At 49.3% G+C, this 16352-nt stretch overlaps 7 protein-coding genes across 7 annotated transcripts; 5 read left to right on the top strand and 2 right to left on the bottom strand.

Moving 5' to 3' along the window:
• Positions 1-356: 356 nt before the first annotated feature.
• On the top strand, positions 357-1809 carry N7455_010208 (nucleoside transmembrane transporter FUN26; the record flags this gene model as incomplete). Its single annotated transcript, XM_040954170.2, has 2 exons — positions 357-529; positions 615-1809. The coding sequence occupies 2 exons, from the start codon at positions 357-359 to the stop codon at positions 1807-1809; spliced, it is 1368 nt and encodes a 455-aa protein (XP_040815549.2).
• Positions 1810-2337: 528 nt separating this feature from the next.
• On the top strand, positions 2338-4175 carry N7455_010207 (cytochrome P450; the record flags this gene model as incomplete). The annotated part of the gene is made up of 4 exons (XM_040954142.2): positions 2338-2427; positions 2494-3609; positions 3747-3916; positions 4007-4175. The coding sequence occupies 4 exons, from the start codon at positions 2338-2340 to the stop codon at positions 4173-4175; spliced, it is 1545 nt and encodes a 514-aa protein (XP_040815493.2).
• Positions 4176-4813: 638 nt separating this feature from the next.
• On the bottom strand, positions 4814-6920 carry N7455_010206 (uncharacterized protein; the record flags this gene model as incomplete). Its single annotated transcript, XM_040954151.2, has 2 exons — positions 5324-6920; positions 4814-5261 (listed from the first exon to the last, which is right to left on the bottom strand). Exons 1-2 carry the CDS (start codon positions 6850-6852, stop codon positions 4814-4816), a joined length of 1977 nt encoding a protein of 658 aa, XP_040815407.2. The 5' UTR covers positions 6853-6920.
• Positions 6921-7851: 931 nt separating this feature from the next.
• On the top strand, positions 7852-9785 carry N7455_010205 (MDM34 family protein). The gene is made up of 2 exons (XM_040954092.2): positions 7852-8281; positions 8357-9785. Exons 1-2 carry the CDS (start codon positions 7947-7949, stop codon positions 9699-9701), a joined length of 1680 nt encoding a protein of 559 aa, XP_040815546.1. The 5' UTR covers positions 7852-7946; the 3' UTR covers positions 9702-9785.
• Positions 9786-10205: 420 nt separating this feature from the next.
• On the top strand, positions 10206-11622 carry N7455_010204 (CCDC47 family protein; the record flags this gene model as incomplete). Its single annotated transcript, XM_040954178.2, has 3 exons — positions 10206-10260; positions 10305-11184; positions 11247-11622. The coding sequence occupies 3 exons, from the start codon at positions 10206-10208 to the stop codon at positions 11620-11622; spliced, it is 1311 nt and encodes a 436-aa protein (XP_040815370.2).
• Positions 11623-12017: 395 nt separating this feature from the next.
• On the top strand, positions 12018-12963 carry N7455_010203 (chitin deacetylase; the record flags this gene model as incomplete). The annotated part of the gene is made up of 3 exons (XM_040954058.2): positions 12018-12367; positions 12467-12831; positions 12902-12963. 3 exons carry the CDS (start codon positions 12018-12020, stop codon positions 12961-12963), a joined length of 777 nt encoding a protein of 258 aa, XP_040815369.2.
• A 925-nt stretch (positions 12964-13888) lies between these two features.
• On the bottom strand, positions 13889-16060 carry N7455_010202 (uncharacterized protein; the record flags this gene model as incomplete). The annotated part of the gene is made up of 3 exons (XM_065606386.1): positions 13889-13914; positions 14160-14217; positions 14270-16060. 3 exons carry the CDS (start codon positions 16058-16060, stop codon positions 13889-13891), a joined length of 1875 nt encoding a protein of 624 aa, XP_065460349.1.
• Positions 16061-16352: the final 292 nt, after the last annotated feature.

Here is a 16352-nt window from a genome sequence, read left to right as displayed (position 1 = left end):
ATATTCCATATATCGCCCTAGTCAAATAAATCGGATTTACAGAGTCTTACGTCGTCAATGACAGAAGCCATATTCGTGGCCAAATATTCTTGTTTTGAATATACCTAGTACTCATTTAATTAAGCTTGCTACCAAAGGCATGTCAGTTGCAGGTGAGCCCTGGCATGAGATCTTATAGATCGCCCGCCTGACGGGTCCTGGAGTCCCGTGCGGGTCCCGCGGGCGACATATCTTGCTTAGTAACCAGCCATATGCCGACCTCAACAACGCATTACAGCTCTTAGCTATGACCTCATCCCCTTATTTTACAGAATCTTTTACTTATACATAAGAAGTAGTGGTTGAAAAAGACGGCCATGAACCGCATCCGTAGTCTCATCGCCCGTCCAGCAGCGTATGAGCGACTGCAGGACTCCGCTGCGGACGACGCCGATGAGACAACATACACGGAGCAACACCAGCAGTCTCCCTTTTCAAGATTACAGTATGGCATATTCTTTCTCCTCGGAGTGTCTATGCTGTGGGCCTGGTAAGTGAAACTCAACAGTCTCCGAATCCGGAGAAACAAGCTATATGTGTTGGGTCAACCGAAACTAACGCGGAGCACAATCTAGGAACATGTTCCTTGCCGCGGCACCATATTTCTACAGCCGGTTCCAGTCGGACGATTGGACAAGACTGCACTACCAACCGTCGATTCAGTCCATGTCAACTGTCACCAACCTCGGAGCCGCCTATGCCCTAGCAAAGCTACAGAAGAACGCTTCCTATCCACGGCGTATAACATTCTCGCTGTTGATGAATTCCGTTGTGTTCACTATTCTGGCCTTCTCGGCAGTCGTCATGACCGATTCATCGCCAAGAGCGTACTTCGGCTTCCTCATGGTGATGGTGTGCGCTGCGAGTCTGGCCACTGGCATCAACCAGAATGGCGTCTTTGCATACGTCTCCGGGTTCGGAAGGGAGGAATATACCCAGGCTATTATGGGTGGACAGGGTGTTGCTGGCGTCTTGCCTTGCATAGTTCAGATCTTCTCTGTGCTGGCTGTGCCACCGAAGGAGGATAGGGTTAGCCCAGACCAAGCTCAAGATCAAAGCCCCAGCATGCCTCAGACGAGTCCGTCGAAGTCAGCGTTTATTTACTTTCTTACGTCTACAGGTGTCTCCTCCATTGCTTTGCTGGCTTTCCTCTATCATTTGAGACAACAACCTGCTTCGAGGCAAAAGTTGTCAAGGGATGACGATGAGTCTATTGCGGATGACCGTGAACATTCTAAGACTGTCAGCCTGTGGACTTTGTTCGTTAAGCTGCGGTTCCTGGCGTTCGCTGTGTTCGTCTGCTTTTTGGTTTCTATGGTGTTCCCAGTTTACACGGCGGAAATCCAGTCTGTCAACGACCCTGCCAGTTCACGGATATACGACCCTAGTGTCTTTGTTCCCTTGGCGTTTTTGATCTGGAACCTGGGTGACTTGGCCGGGAGAATGTGTGTGGCTATTCCAGGAGTGTCCTTGGGACAGCATCCTCAGATGGCTGCCATTGTGGCCATTGCCCGTGTTGTTTTCATTCCCATGTACCAGCTCTGCAACGTCAATGGCCAAGGTGCTGCCGTCAAGAGTGACATTTTCTATTTCCTCGTTCAGTTCTTCTTTGGTGCAACCAATGGGTACCTGGGGACAAGCTGTATGATGGGCGCTAGTCACTGGGTTGTTGCCGATGAAAGACCGGCTGCTGGTGGATTTATGAGCCTGGTTCTTGTTGGTGGACTAGCTGCTGGAAGCTTGTTGAGTTTCTCTGTTGCCAGTGGTTGATTTTGGTGTCATATAATTTGTGTTCATCTAGTAGACCCAAATATAATGAATGACGAGCCATGAAAATTCTTCCATTACTTGATATCGGCATGAGTACTCCTTTGTTTGGTGACCCATTGAGCCCTTTAATGTAGCCCCTATTTTCCGTTTGAGTAGCCCTAACTTGAGACTCCAAGTCAAAGTTTGCCGGCTGTCTCCATCGCGTTTTCAATGGCTGTTAACCGTAGTCAATGGGGATTCTGAGAAATCTTCTCAAACAGTCCCCCGCCATTCTACGTTCCCCAGTCAGCTCCTATTGTAAGGCTGTCGTCCCATCTCTGCCGTTTGCCCACCCCAGTCAGTCCCCTCAGTTCCTTCATCCTTCATCCTTCACCTCTCTCCTCTTCCCTTCCCTTCTTCCCTCCCCCACACAGTACCCTCTATTGATATTTGTTTTTTTTTTTTTTTTTTTTCAGTTGTCTTTCAGTAAGGATAACATCTCTGGATGCTTTTGGTCGTATATCTTACTGTCTCTAGTTGTTGTTCATGATGATTTTCGACTCGTTGGCTATGGGCGGCTGGTGCCATGCCCTAGCTGTCCCTTCATTCTGGAGTCTACTGAGGGGACTCGTTGCATTGGTGAGTACTGATATACAAGGATATGTATTCAAGGAATGTGTGTCTCATATCAATCAAATATCACAGCTGTCCGTTTACTATGTGGGCTGGATCATCCACGCTCTCTGCTTCCACCCTCTGAGTGGTTACCCTGGACCCAAGCTGGCTGCCATCACTCCTTTGGTTCATCTCATCTGGGATATCCAGGGTAAACAGCATTCCACCATGAAGCGTCTCCACGACAAGTACGGAGACGTCGTCCGCATTTCTCCGAATGCTCTCGTTTACCGTGCCGCACCCGCCTGGAAGGACATCTACGGTCACCGCAAGAAGGGACAGAAGGTCTTCGTCAAGGATCCGGCCTTGTATGCACCCACTCCCAACGGTGTCAACGCCATTATCACAGCCAATGAGGATGACCACTCCCGGATGCGCCGTTTGCTGACCCACGCCTTCTCCAACAAAGCCCTCCGTGAGCAGGAAGAAATCCTCCAGATGTACGCCAGCATGTTCATCGAAAAGCTCAAGGGTCTCATGGGTAGTGCCGTGTCTCAGAACATTGACATCACTTGCTGGTTCAACTTCACCACCTTCGACCTCATTGGCGACCTCGCTTTTGGAGAACCCTTCGGCTGCTTATCAACCAGCACATACCACTGGTGGGTTAGAATTATTCTGGATGCCGTCAAGGCAAGTGCCTATCTCAAAGTATTTTGGTTCTACCCTTTCCTCGTGCCCTTGGTCCGCGTCCTGGTCCCCAAGCATCTTCTTCAGAAACGTCAGGCCAGCTTCGACCTGAGCGTCGAGAAAGTCCGTCGTCGCCTCGCCCTGGGCGCTACTCGCCCCGACTTCACTTCATACATCCTCAAGCACGCCAAGGATGGAAAGGGAATATCCCCCGAGGAGATGGATGCAAACTCAGCCGTGTTCGTCCTGGCTGGCAGTGAGACTACCGCTGCCCTCCTTTCTGGCGTGACATACTACCTTCTGCGCTGCCGTGACAAGTACGAGCGCTTGATCCGGGAGATTCGTGGTGCCTTTGACAAGGACACTGACATTAAGTTGTCCACCCTCGTTGACCTTCCTTATCTGAACGCTGTCTTGACTGAGGCCATGCGCGTGTACCCGCCGATTCCTTCCATGCTCCCGCGCATTGTTCCCGAAGGCGGAGCTATGATCAATGACCAATACGTCCCTGGAAAGGTGAGTACGACATACGAAATGCATGGACCTGTTTCCAGAAAAGACAGTCCCATCTTTGCTGTTCCCATTTCAACACAAAATACAAAACAAAATTCCAATTTTAGAGCTCAATACTGACAGCAGTTAAATACAAACAGGTCTCCGTCTCCGTCTCGCTGTACTCTGCCTTCCATGCCGCCTCGCACTTCAAGAACCCCGAGGCATTCGTCCCAGAACGCTGGTTGAACGAGTCTGACGAGTACAGCAATGACAAGAAGGAGGCCTTCCAGCCCTACTCCTACGGTCCACGCAACTGTCTCGGTCAACAGTAAGAATGCATTCCATCACTACCTACTCACTCCATCGGTGTTTTTGCCTGAGCTGTACCTAGCAGTGTTTGCTAACATTTCATCCACAGCCTTGCGAACGCCGAGATGCGTCTCCTGCTTGCTAAGCTCTTGTGGAACTTCGACCTGGAGCTGCTCCCTGAGTCTCTGAACTGGGCTGACCAGAAGTCCTTCTCGCTCTGGAGCCGTCCTGAGTTGATGGTGAAGCTCTTCCGTGCTGGTACTGGCCCTGGACTCTAGGTGCATAATTTTACAAAATGAACTGACGACATCTCTTTTTGACAAAATCCAGTTGAGACAGATCGTTGTCTCGACTGTGGAAAAGCATGGGGCCGAAAAGCGTTTGTCGAAACTTTGAACTGGCGTTTTCTTTCTTTTTGTCTCGGGGTTGCGGTTGGGCTGTTTGTTTCGTCCTCCCTGGGAATTTGAGTACATAACATATGGATGCATCTAGTCAAGAAGGGCTATTGCCTGAGTACAGAAGGTTGGGGCATTTGAAAACGGGCCTTTTCCTCTAGAATAGAAAAAAATCAATACACGTATCATGGGCATACATGTAGTCACTTGGCCGGAAACCGATAGACAATGTATGATGGATGTGACATGCTCTCGACAAACAACTTAATTTGATTATTTCCATAATTGAAGTGAAAGTAGGTAGAGTCATGCATTTCGATGCAAAGATGTAGAATGTCCGAATATTCTATATGCAAGTCCCTTATGCTATGCTGATAACCTATCCAAGGTAATGCACCTTATATTCAAACACCCAGCCCCAAGCCCATAATATGTAAACAAATGATAACTCCTAACCATGCAAATCACAAAATTCATATAACTCCCCAGTGCGCTAATGCTTTCTGTATACCAAGGGATCATCAGAAGAAGTCTTGCTCGCCCAGCCATTGCGAGTCCATCGCGTAGGCCACCAAATCCGCGGCGCAACACATGTCTTCATGCCCATGCTCCAAATCGAGAAGTTCGAGAACGGCTCTCAGCCTGTCATCTAGTGTTTGCTTCAGCCGCGAGATACCAGCTTGAACATCTTTGGTCTGTTTCTCCTTGACGAGGGACCCGGCCATGTTTTGGTCTTTCCCTTCGGCTGTCTCCGATTTCGGTATCATCTTGTTGGGCGAGCAAGGCGCAAGAGCCTTTCGCTGTGGCTGTGCAGGCGATGATTCAGGCTTGCGGTTCTTGAACAGACTTTGAAGCAGGAACAGTAGCCAGACCAAATTGGTACGTGGGGAGTATTCTGTCCAGATGCCAGGAATGTCCGCCACCTTTTCTGTTTCTATGGGACAACCAGTATAGAGTGTTGCGCGCATACTGATTTTAAATGTTAACAATTTTCTTAAGAATCCGAATGAGCAGGCATGGGGGTAACATACTATCGGTAGGTGTTTCTTTGCATGATCTCGTCTTCATCTTGGCCAATAGCATCGAACAATTGCTTCTTGTCTAGATCTGAGGACGCAATCTCGGTAAGACCAGCAGGGTCATCCGTCAAGAGTAGATCTGCCCGAGAGAGCGAGTAGTCGATGATGGTAGTTTCAAGGGAGCTGATTCCAAATCCACTGGAGGATGGCTGTCGTGCAACATCGAGTTCTGTGGGGGGATCCATGCAGCCATCTGTCCGCGTAGAACGTATACAAACGTTGCCCAAATGAAGATCTCGATGTTCGAACATAGCATACTCCTCTGCCCGAGCCAGAGCCATGGCAACTCCCCAGAAGATATCGTAGATTTGGAAAATCGATGACCAAGCAAACTTCTCCAGTTCACATCCTGCGTCGTCCATCTCCACAATTGCCCAAAGCTGCGTATCGGGATAAGCTCTTTTGTTGGACGGGTTGGGATTCATGCAGTCGTCTTTGGTCTTCTTATAGTGGTCCCATGCATTTTGGAATGACTCTGGGAAACGACCTTGAACAACATGGATCTCTCTGAAGCGAGCAAAGCCAGGGATCGGGTCCAGGTACTTGAGCATTTTGACCTCAGCAACAATTTCATCAATGGTGGTGAACTTTTTGGATCCGGGACCGCTCTTTGCTCGCAGCGGCACAACCTTGAAAACTCCATCGCCGTATGATTTTAGTTTAGCCAACTTTGATTTTGACACAACTGTTTTACAAGCATCTTCCCGTAGATGGAGTTTGTAAACTTCACCGTAGGATCCCTCTGCGAGTTTTGCGACATCGAACATGTTTGCTGATCGCGAAGCCCATGAGTCAAACTTCTGAATGCCCTGCGCGGCAATTGGAGATAGTGCCTCATTCAGAATTGGGCCGACGTAATCGCTGGCCTTGGTGTCGTGAACAACCCCAGACGACCGCCTGGGCGCAGCAATCTTCTTTCTTTCCGCTCTCCTTTTGTCGGAGGATGTACTTGGCTTTTCTCGATCCTCGCTTGTGGACTCTGACGTCCTAGCTGAGGAATCTGATGTGATTTGGGAGAGTTGTTCTGGAGCCTTCGGACATATTCTGACTTCCACCATCGTCTCGCATTGCTTCGGTTTTGGCTTCGCCTCCGGGGAGGATTCGACAGAGGATTGCGTTGTCGGGGTATCCGAAATGTCCTCTGTCGTGGACGAACTCGATTCGTCAGAGGGGATTTTGGCCAACTCTTGCTGCAGCTCGATTTTAATCTCCGTAGGCTGTGCATGGTTCTCCGGTTGATGGGTCGAGTCATCATCGATTGTTACTTGGGCTAGTTTCGCTTGAAGGCTTTCCACGGGGTCAACATGCTGGGTTTTGGATCTGGTCTCTCTGGCCGGGCTTCCTTGGTCAAAAACTGCTCTCGGGGCATTGGCTTTTCGTTTCCCGTACACTCTGCGCTGAGCCACCGACTTGGGCTTGGATTGTTTGGGCTCCATTGGTGTCGCGTGACTTGAAACTGGCGAGAGTGACCGGGTTGACATTGTCGGGGGAGATGTATACACCCAGTATATTAATCTGGGGTGTAGAATACCTGTGTTAGGGGGGTTAGGATGGTTCTGTTCAACAGAATGAGGTCGAGAAAGATGATCCGGGCGCGAAGTGATGAATCGTGTTGACGTTTAGCCTAATCGGGCTTAGCGTAGGGTTGCTGCGGTGAAAACATTCTGCCTTTGGCCTCTGGACTTTTATATTGAACTGTCGTATATTGGATTGTCGTATACTTGAATAGATATTGCTTTGAGTTATGGGTTATTAAATGTATAAGAAAACTTGATGCGATTCTACTTTGGAGGAAATATTTGAGATATGTTTAGGAACAAGGCCCAAGTCCGGGGGGAAGGATATACTTCCACAATCCTGGAGTACATATATCTGCGGTAGGTTTGACACTTTATACAAGGGATAGAATTCTTATTTTCATTTGATTGCTTATTGAGACACTGGACTTTCTTTCGGAGTCTTTCCCTTACATCGTACATGAAACAAACGTGGGACTCAAGACGTTTAAAGATCTGCAACCCCGTGGCTGTTTCTGTACATAGTACATAGTAAGACACCTTCAATTTCAGAAACATATCCCGTGTTTTCCCCCCTTTCTCCAGATTCCTAAAATGATCATAAAATAGCCCATAGCCCAAGAGGTCTAGATACATGCAAGCTGGATCAGCCTGAACGATGAATGGTCCAGTGCCATCCACAGTGGACATCAAGCCGGGGCTGACCGGAAGTGGTTCCTGCAAGTCACATTGTGACGTACCGGGTATCTCTATGGCACCAGAGTCGAAGGAATACACAATATCAACAAGGGAAAAAAAAAAGAAAAAAAGAGAGATAGAACCAATAGAATGATAGATCCAATCAAAAAATAGCCGACTAATGAAATAAGAAAATCAAGAAAAAGCAAAGGAAAAAAAAAAAAAAGTCCAGTGAACTCGGAAGCACGCGCCCTCGGGTGTGCGCCAACTTTTTTTCCCTTTTTTCCGCCTCCCGCCTCTCTCCCTCTTCTCTCTTTGACCATCTCCCATCTAAATGTCCTTGTAATTTATTTTTTTAATACTCTTCTCGATGCTTGGGCATGGCGTTCAACTTCAACTGGTCGCCTTTGATGGCAGACGCGAGTTTTTATACTCGCGCCCAAGATCTGCTCACTGCCGCCCTTAATAAATCGCCAAAACCCCCCATAATAGTGGACGATATTCACGTCACCGAGTTGAACCTGGGATCCATCCCCCCCGAACTCGAGATTTTGGAAATCGGCGACTTGGCTGAAGATCGATTTCGAGGCATCTTTAAGATGTCTTATACTGGCGACGCCTTTCTCACCTTGAAGACCCGAGTTCAGGCGAATCCACTCAATACTTTCCTCCTCACACGACCAACTTTCGGCTCACCGGTACCTCTTGCTGCAGCGTATGTCTTCAGTCACTTATATCTTCTTTGACTCCAACCTCTCAAATATCTTTACTGACACTGTCGCGATTATAGTACCCCGCTCACCATACCTCTACAAATTACCCTCTCCGACTTCAAACTCTCTGGATTTGTTATACTAGTTTTCTCAAAACAAAAAGGAATCACAGTCGTGTTCCGTAATGATCCGCTTGAGTCGCTCAAGGTGTCCTCGACCTTCGATTCGATCCCGTTCGTGCGCGACTTCCTACAAAAAGAAATCGAAGCTCAGCTCCGGATATTGTTCATGGACGAGCTCCCAGCTATCATTCATCGACTTTCGCTCCGGTTATGGGTTCCAGAATATCGCACAGGGGAGGAAATGAACGACGAGACCGACAACACAGCCAAGTCAAGAAGCGAAGGCCCTGGCCAAGACCCTCTAGCAAGCCCGCCACAGGATCCCGTCGACTCCCTCGGAAATGCATTGAATGAGTCCGAAATCGCATCGCTCTCTTTGGATTCATCGGTCGAGACCCACTCCCTCTTCTCGCAGAAGAACCTGCTTCGCTTGGCCGCCCTGACAGACTCGCAACGTACCCTGTCCTTGTTCACTCCCTCGATACAGGAAGTAGTGTACCGAGCATGGACTTCTCCAATCGATACCACCGAATTCCCTTCGAGCGTGATCTCTCCACTGAGCCCGACCCTTTCGCGAACACACTCCCAGATTGGAAGCATGTCTTCCCTTCACGAAACCGCCAGCAATGTCTCCATGCAAAGTCGCCCATCTATGTCCAGCCATTCATTCAGTACGAGTACCTATGGTCTGAGCCTAGGCGCTGGACGTCATTCCAAAGCCCACGCCCGGAAACGCAAGAAGCGTGTTGTGGATCTGCGACGCCCCAAGACGACCGATGACGCCATGAGCGTCAGCGATGAGAGCGTCGTGACCGAGTCGTCTAGACCCCCCTCTATTGCCTCCGCACCACTCCCCATTGTGAACGAGCCGTCAGATGACCCAGTGACACCGCCGCTGTCGCCTGAAGCCGACTCCCACTTGCCCGTTATCCCCGAAAGGCATCTAGCCAGCTTCTCCCGCCCATCACGCCGGGATGAGGACTTATCATACTCCCATGAGACTATCCGTGGACCCAAAGCAGAGGACGTGGAAGCCACCCCTCGTGCTACTGTGCGTGGTTATCCCCAGGAGAAGGCCGAGCCGGGACCGTCTAGCAACCAGCGAGCCCCCTTGCCTGCGACTGTTCTCCCGTTCAGCAAAGACGAGAACGCCAACGAAGGCGTCGATTCCGTCCTAGTTGAGAGACTCGCCGGTGAAATCGCTCGTCGGATGCGCGAGGACAAACTTATGACAAATGCATGCAGCGGCTTCTGGAGCCGTCAGCATGAAGACAGTCCTCCCCCGGCGTATGGCCACTGAGCGCTTACATTTTTTCTACACTTGAGTAACCCTCGAGTATGACCGTTACGATTTCCTTACTTTTCCTTTCCTTTCCTCGCCGTTTTTTGATTCCTCTTTTGTTCTTCCTTTGTTTGGGCTAAACTGATGTTTCTTTGGAGCGGGATTGTAAAAAACTGGGTTCTGTCACGGTACAGTTGGCGTTGAGTTCTTCTTTGGGGGTTTCATTTTTACATGATACCACACTCATTAGCCATTATTTTTTTGTATTTCTTATTGGGTTATGGGAGGTACCGAGAGAAGATCGGATGGATATTTGGGGTGTTTGAATTGTATTTCTGTTGTTGTTCCCAATTTAATTGCTCCAATCGCATAAATCGCCTAAATATCTCCGATGCGGGTCAAAAAGCTGGAGACAGCGCTAGACCCGGGAGGAACTTAGCTCCGCACCGGCCACCGCGCACTAGACATCTCTCGATTCCTTCCCACTCCTTTCCCTTCCATCCATATCATATCAACTCCAATATGGCGGGCATGTTCAAGAACGTGTTTGGCTCCCAGGAGCCCAAGCCCGATGATGGTATGTTAATTGATATATTTCAATTGCCGAGCTGACTCTGGTAGACTTCGCCGACTTCGTGGAAGCTCCCAACCCGTCGCCTGCCTCCCTCCTCGCCGACTCGACCGTCGTCCCAGCTGCCAACACACTGGCCGCTAAGGCGGTCCCCTACACGGCTTGGTACCGGGTATGGGAGAGGACATCCCCGAGCGATTTCAAACAGGAGGCCATGATCATGCCCGTCATCCTCTTGATTGTCCTCTTCCACCTCTGGGGAACGCGCAAGAACCGACGCAAGGCGAGGGACTGGGCGCAGGCCCATGGACCTTCTCTTCAGAAGGAGTTTTCCGTCGTTGGGTTTGATGGAATCGCCCGACCGGCTCCCGTGGAGGGTGAGGCGATCACCGTGGAGCTCGCCAACCCCGAGTCGCTGCTGAAGGAGAGGTCTGCCTCCGAGTTCGCCGCGTATGCGACTGGCCGCCAGAACGTTGCCTTCCTCGACGTCAACATCAAGATGCCCAAGCGATACAACCCCATCACCTTCGTCATGGAGTATGCCTTCAGCTTCTTCTTTGAGAGCTGGGAGCCCCCCGTTGAGAAATACGAGGCTCTGCTGTATGCTTTCGATGGCAAGGAGAAGGATCTCGTTCCCGTTCTCGCTAAGGATTCCGCTCCCGTTAAGGTGCCTAGCTCAACTTACGACGGCTTCATTTGGGCTGTTGTTCACAAGAGCCACATGCGCAAGTTCCGCAACGACCGCTACGATGCCTCCATCACTTTCTCCAAGGACAACCCCAAGCTCCCCTCGTGGGTCACCGTGATGACCGAGAGTGCCGAGATTAGCGATACCCTCCTCACCCCGGAGTTGATCCAGGCCATTGAGCAGGCTGGTAATGACTTTGAGTACTTGATCGTCACGGACCAGCCCGTCGACAGACCCACTAAGTACGTAACCTCAGTGCGGGACTTTAATCGGATTAGTTGCTAACAAGTGTGTGTGTTCCCAGGATCGAGGAGACCATCCCCAAGAAGCGCATCCAGCTCTCCGCTAACCTAGCCTCCTCCTCGTCCGGCTACGCCTCCACCCTTCCTCTGTTCAACCAGTTCCTGCGCCTGTCCGACAAGCTGGTCGCCTCTGCCCACTTCCGTGGTGAAGTCATGCGCAAGGTCCGTAACGTCCGCGAAGAGGAGATCAAGAAGCTGCGCCGTATCGACGAGGAAGAGAAAGCCGAGGAGCGCCGCATTGCCGCCGAGAAGATCAAGAAGGATGAGCGTGAGCGCATCCTGCGTGGATTGAGTGCCGACGAGCAGCGCAAGTTCCTTGACCGTGAGGCTCAGAAGGGACAAAGACGCCAGGCGAAGAAGAGTACCCGGAAGGGTTAGATGGGGTGTCGTTGTTTTGGAGGATTTTTATTCTGTCTTCTCGCTCCTTTCTGTGGGAAAGGTGCGAGTTGAATGTTTTATCCTGCCCTTTTGATACCTTTTTAATTTGATGTATTCATATTTATTTGTGGAAGATATAATATCTACCACACTTGGGATGCAATCTAAACGTTCAGTTATATTCAATACATATTTTTATGTTCAGATCATTGCCGTCTGTGTCTGGTCCGAATCCCAGGAAGCAGCGAAGTAGAGATATCCTTGCTTGCCTCACCTCCTAGCACCTGGCCAACATCTTAACCTCACCCCATCACTTCAATCCAACATCAGCATCCACATCAACAGGCATTCCAATTATCCTTATATACTCCGACCCGGTTCATTCATTCATCGAAATGCATTTCCTCACTCCCCTATTTCCATTCCTCCTTTCGGCTATAACCCTATCCCAAGCCGCTCCCACAGGAAACAGTATCAACACCAACACAAGCACCAATGCCCTCCATCACAACGTCTCCAAATTACCCTTCGGAGCCGTAATCACCCACTGTGCTATTCCAGGCACAATCGCTCTCACTTTCGACGATGGCCCGTACATCTACACACCCCAGATACTAGATACACTCGCCCAACACGGCGTTAGAGCAACTTTCTTCCTCAACGGCCATAACAGAGGTCACATCGATACCTCCCCTGAGATAGTACAGCGCACATTGGCAGAAGGACATCAGCTGGGGTCTCATACGTTCGTTCATACCACCTATGCACCTATCATCTCTTCCCTTCCCCAGTCAAGTCAAGTCCAGTCCAAGCACCTACATACACTAACCGAATAATCATAAAGATGGAACCACCCTTCCCTTGACACCCTTCCATATGAAGAAATCGTACGCCAAATGACAATCCTCGAAGAAGCCTTCATGCGCATCCTGGGCTTCTTCCCGACCTACATGCGCCCCCCGTTCCTCAGGCATACGCCCGTCGTCCTCGGCGCCATGGCTGATCTGGGATACCATGTTATTGGGACTAGTGTTGATACGAAGGACTATGAGAATGATAATCCCGATACGAATTGGGTTAGTTTTGAGAAGTTCAAGAGGGAAGTTGATGCTGGTGGAACGATTGTGTTGGCGCATGATGCGCATCAGCATACGGTTGAGATTTTGGTGGATAATATGCTTGCGGATGTTGAGAGTAGGGGGCTGAGTGGTATGTTTTTTTGTTTTTCTTCTGTGTCTGTCAGTGGTTATGGGATATGGCTAACGGATTTCTCTTACAGCTGTTACTGTTGGCGAGTGTCTTGGTGATCCGTCTGAGTTTTGGTATCGTACTGGCAGGTAGATGGTTGGTGTTGGTTGGAGCTATGCTTTTATTTCCTGGTCGTTCCGAGTCATTGTTGTTGTTGGTCTTTGTACTTGGGCTACGGGATGTCTGTGTATAGAACCCCTAGGTTTTATTGAACTTATATTATATTCTTGACGAAGACTTTCTGCAGACATGGGCGCCTGGCCGACGTAATTATAGGTTATCAACCTGGATCACCCATTTTCATATAAGAACTGGTGTCTACGGCCACCATGGACGACATGGCTACTTAGCTATACTAAGAATGGGAACCCCTGTAATAAATATACAATAGGACCTATTGAGTCAGTAACACAATTTGAAAAAAGGTAGCATTTGATGTATGGGATACAAAATCGATATGTATCTCACTTTTTTCATATATATTCCATCCTTTGTGCTTGATTATTTTTTTACCTTCTAGCAACGACATCAATAGGAGGAAGCCCAAAAGGGACAAGCAGAATGGATCCGAGAAGACCTCCAAAAAGACATATGAAAAGAGATTCAAAAAGACATTGTACGAGAATCTTCGTTATATCCCCTATAGGATCTAGAGCCAAAGATTATTGACATCGGTAGGTAGGCGAGGCATACGGAACTGACTACGCAGATTCGCAGCTTGAATGGCTGGGAAGGCATTGTTAGATTTTTAATTCCTTGTTTATTTGTTTTCAATTAGACTTGAAGTGTCTAGTCAGATTTCATGAAAATGGAGACTTCTTCTACGGACCGGTGCGGATCTATCATCAATAACCCTCGATGATAGTATTGAACTGTGGGTAAGAAATCTATATTCTCTCCAAATAAATCTCCATCTTACACAATAATCAAACCGAGACTAACCTAATAGCCCATGGAAGCCTGGAAAGTAACGCATCTAGATATCCGTCCGTGCCAACAAATGGAATCTGGCATTGTCTTAATCTGATTGGGCTATGTATGGATCTATACCATTCGTCAGTAACTGATTCCAAGCATCATTGCATAGAAATAATACGCAAGGGGCTGCCAACTTACAAAACTGTTTGGCGTGTTATCTCGCTCTATTTGACCCTTCGTGTGATTTTTTAAATCAATGCCTGATTCTTCGGGTAGGAGGGGGGTTTCCATCCAAGGGGGGGGTGGGGTGGCTGTATCAATCCCCTTTTTTAATGCAGTCGAGTCTAGGGGCTCCATCAACTCAAACCTACAGATGCGGTCCTCCGAAACTGACATGATAGCGCCCAAATTGTCGGACTCGCCGCAATACTGGAGAGGATTAGCAATCTATCGAAAGGTTAGGAAAGCCAACGCAATTTACATTCGGAGCTGAGAAGATGGTCACTAGGGTCCGGCCCTGATTGAACTCAACCCCATCCTCGACCACCATGTGGGACCGGCATATCAAATCAAAGCCATGTCGGCCCAGAAAGCTTTTAATGACCTTTTTACTGAAGCAGTAGCTCACTCCGCGTTCATTAGGCTCCCAGTCTTCTTCCATACCACTTGCCGGGTCACTCCATAGAAGATCGGCCAGCAGCCCAGAGTCGGGTATATCAGTAGGGCGAGCAATATTGCGAATATCGTCCATATGTAATAGATCAGGAGACAGTCCGCCGTGAACGCAGAAGATCTTGCCAGATACTATCGCCGCGATAGGAAGGCAGTCGAAAGTGTCAATGAGATGCTTCCAGATCTTCTTATTGTGACGCCGCTTGCACTCATCATAGAAACCAGACACTCTGCAAACGCTTCCGCACTCGAGGTTGCCACGAAGCAGGAAGACATTCTCCGGGTATTTGATTTTATAGCATAGGAGTAGGAGGATGGTTTCTAGACTCAACCTTCCTGGGTCTACATAGTTGCCGAGGAAAAGATAGTTCGATTCCGGCGGAAATCCGGATGCTTTGAAGATTCGGATCAGATCGGCATATTGACCGCGGATATCGCCGACGACCTTAATGGGGGCGGGCAGCTCTAAGAGAGTGGGCTCTGGAAGGAGGAGTTCACGAGCTAGTACGCAGATGGTGGTGATCTCGAAATTGTTAAGACGCACCGTCCGGCCGAATTTGGTCGAATGTGCCGTATCTAGGAGCCGCGAGACCATGTCGTCTAGTTCGGTGGACTTTAGACTGTACATTGTCGTACCGGGAGCTCCTGGGTTGCCCACTGGATCATTGGCAGGGTTTGATTGCTTATCCCTCATGACCAAGATGGATTCACCTGCGACTTGAGAAGTTCCAGCAGGCGGCGCGCCACGAAGGGGGCCCGACAAACTGGTTACCTCGCCACTCTGTTCTGTTGAATCCACAACCTTTAGATCCTGATATAGGGTGCTCGGAATGAATGGCGATAGTGGAGGGCTAGAGTTGCCTGGGGGTGAGGGCGTGTTGGACCGTGGGGACTGGGAATTGCCAGTATTTGAGACCGGTTTAGTTCCCGCGGACCTGACTGGACCAACGTCTGATCTGATGGTCTGATTATCGTCGAGAACCGTGGGTCTTGCTGCTTTGGGGATGACTGCAGAAACCTGATTGAGATAACTTAATGTCTCCTTCATTGTTTTGTGGATATGCTGGATCCCTGTAAATTCATCGATACTGTCTGTCCTATCTTCGTCTTCACCTTCCTCGTCCTGGGATTCATCGCTTGGATTAGCCCCAGATAAGGCATCTCCGAGGTCGGCGAGCAACTCCTGGAAGCTCTCTAGGAGTCTCACGGTCTGGCTATAGAGATGCGGCTCGCATGTGAGGCGGTAGATCAAGGACCCCTGACCATCTTGATGGTCTCCAACAGTACTAACCCATACGTGAAATCGAGACAGCTCATCCCTCCATGATTCTAGTGGAACTTCATCTTCGTGTTTTGCAAGCGAGTCAGACGTGATGAGTTTGTTGAATTTGGAAAGAGATGCTTCCATCAACTTCAACGCTGTTGTATCGGAGAGGTTAATGGACAAACCGGGGCTGTTCAACGCGCTAGGAATTTCGGAGCCAATCGAGCCGCGAATCGGAAGTATAGGTCCTTCGGAGTCTGGTTCAGGGAATAGGAGGTAGGGATTTGACGTGTCCTCTGAGCCCGCGTTGCCCCCCAGAGAATATTGCTGGTCCATCACTTTAGGGCTGTGATAACTATCAAGCTTGGACTTGAAAGAACAGGCAGTAAACCTTCGTTTCCTGTACCCAAGCTCAATATTCCCCCTCTTGCAGTGTTCTTCGGGGCGATGCTCGTCTGCTTCCCTAGAATGTAACCTGCATTGCCACAGGGATTAGGATGTGAGCTTCTTATGACTTGGAGGCACGCTTTGCGGCTCAGGTTTTGTGTGATAGCGTGCTTTCTGATATCTATCCATGGAGTATCTTGAGTTGTTGAGTTGCTTAGATGGGTACGTATACTTACCCACC

Source organism: Penicillium solitum, assembly GCF_028829755.1.
Source record: "Penicillium solitum strain IBT 25940 chromosome Unknown utg000008l_segment0_segment0, whole genome shotgun sequence".
NCBI classification, from domain to species: domain Eukaryota; kingdom Fungi; phylum Ascomycota; class Eurotiomycetes; order Eurotiales; family Aspergillaceae; genus Penicillium; species Penicillium solitum.
This window is presented reverse-complemented; position numbering and strand designations above follow the sequence as displayed.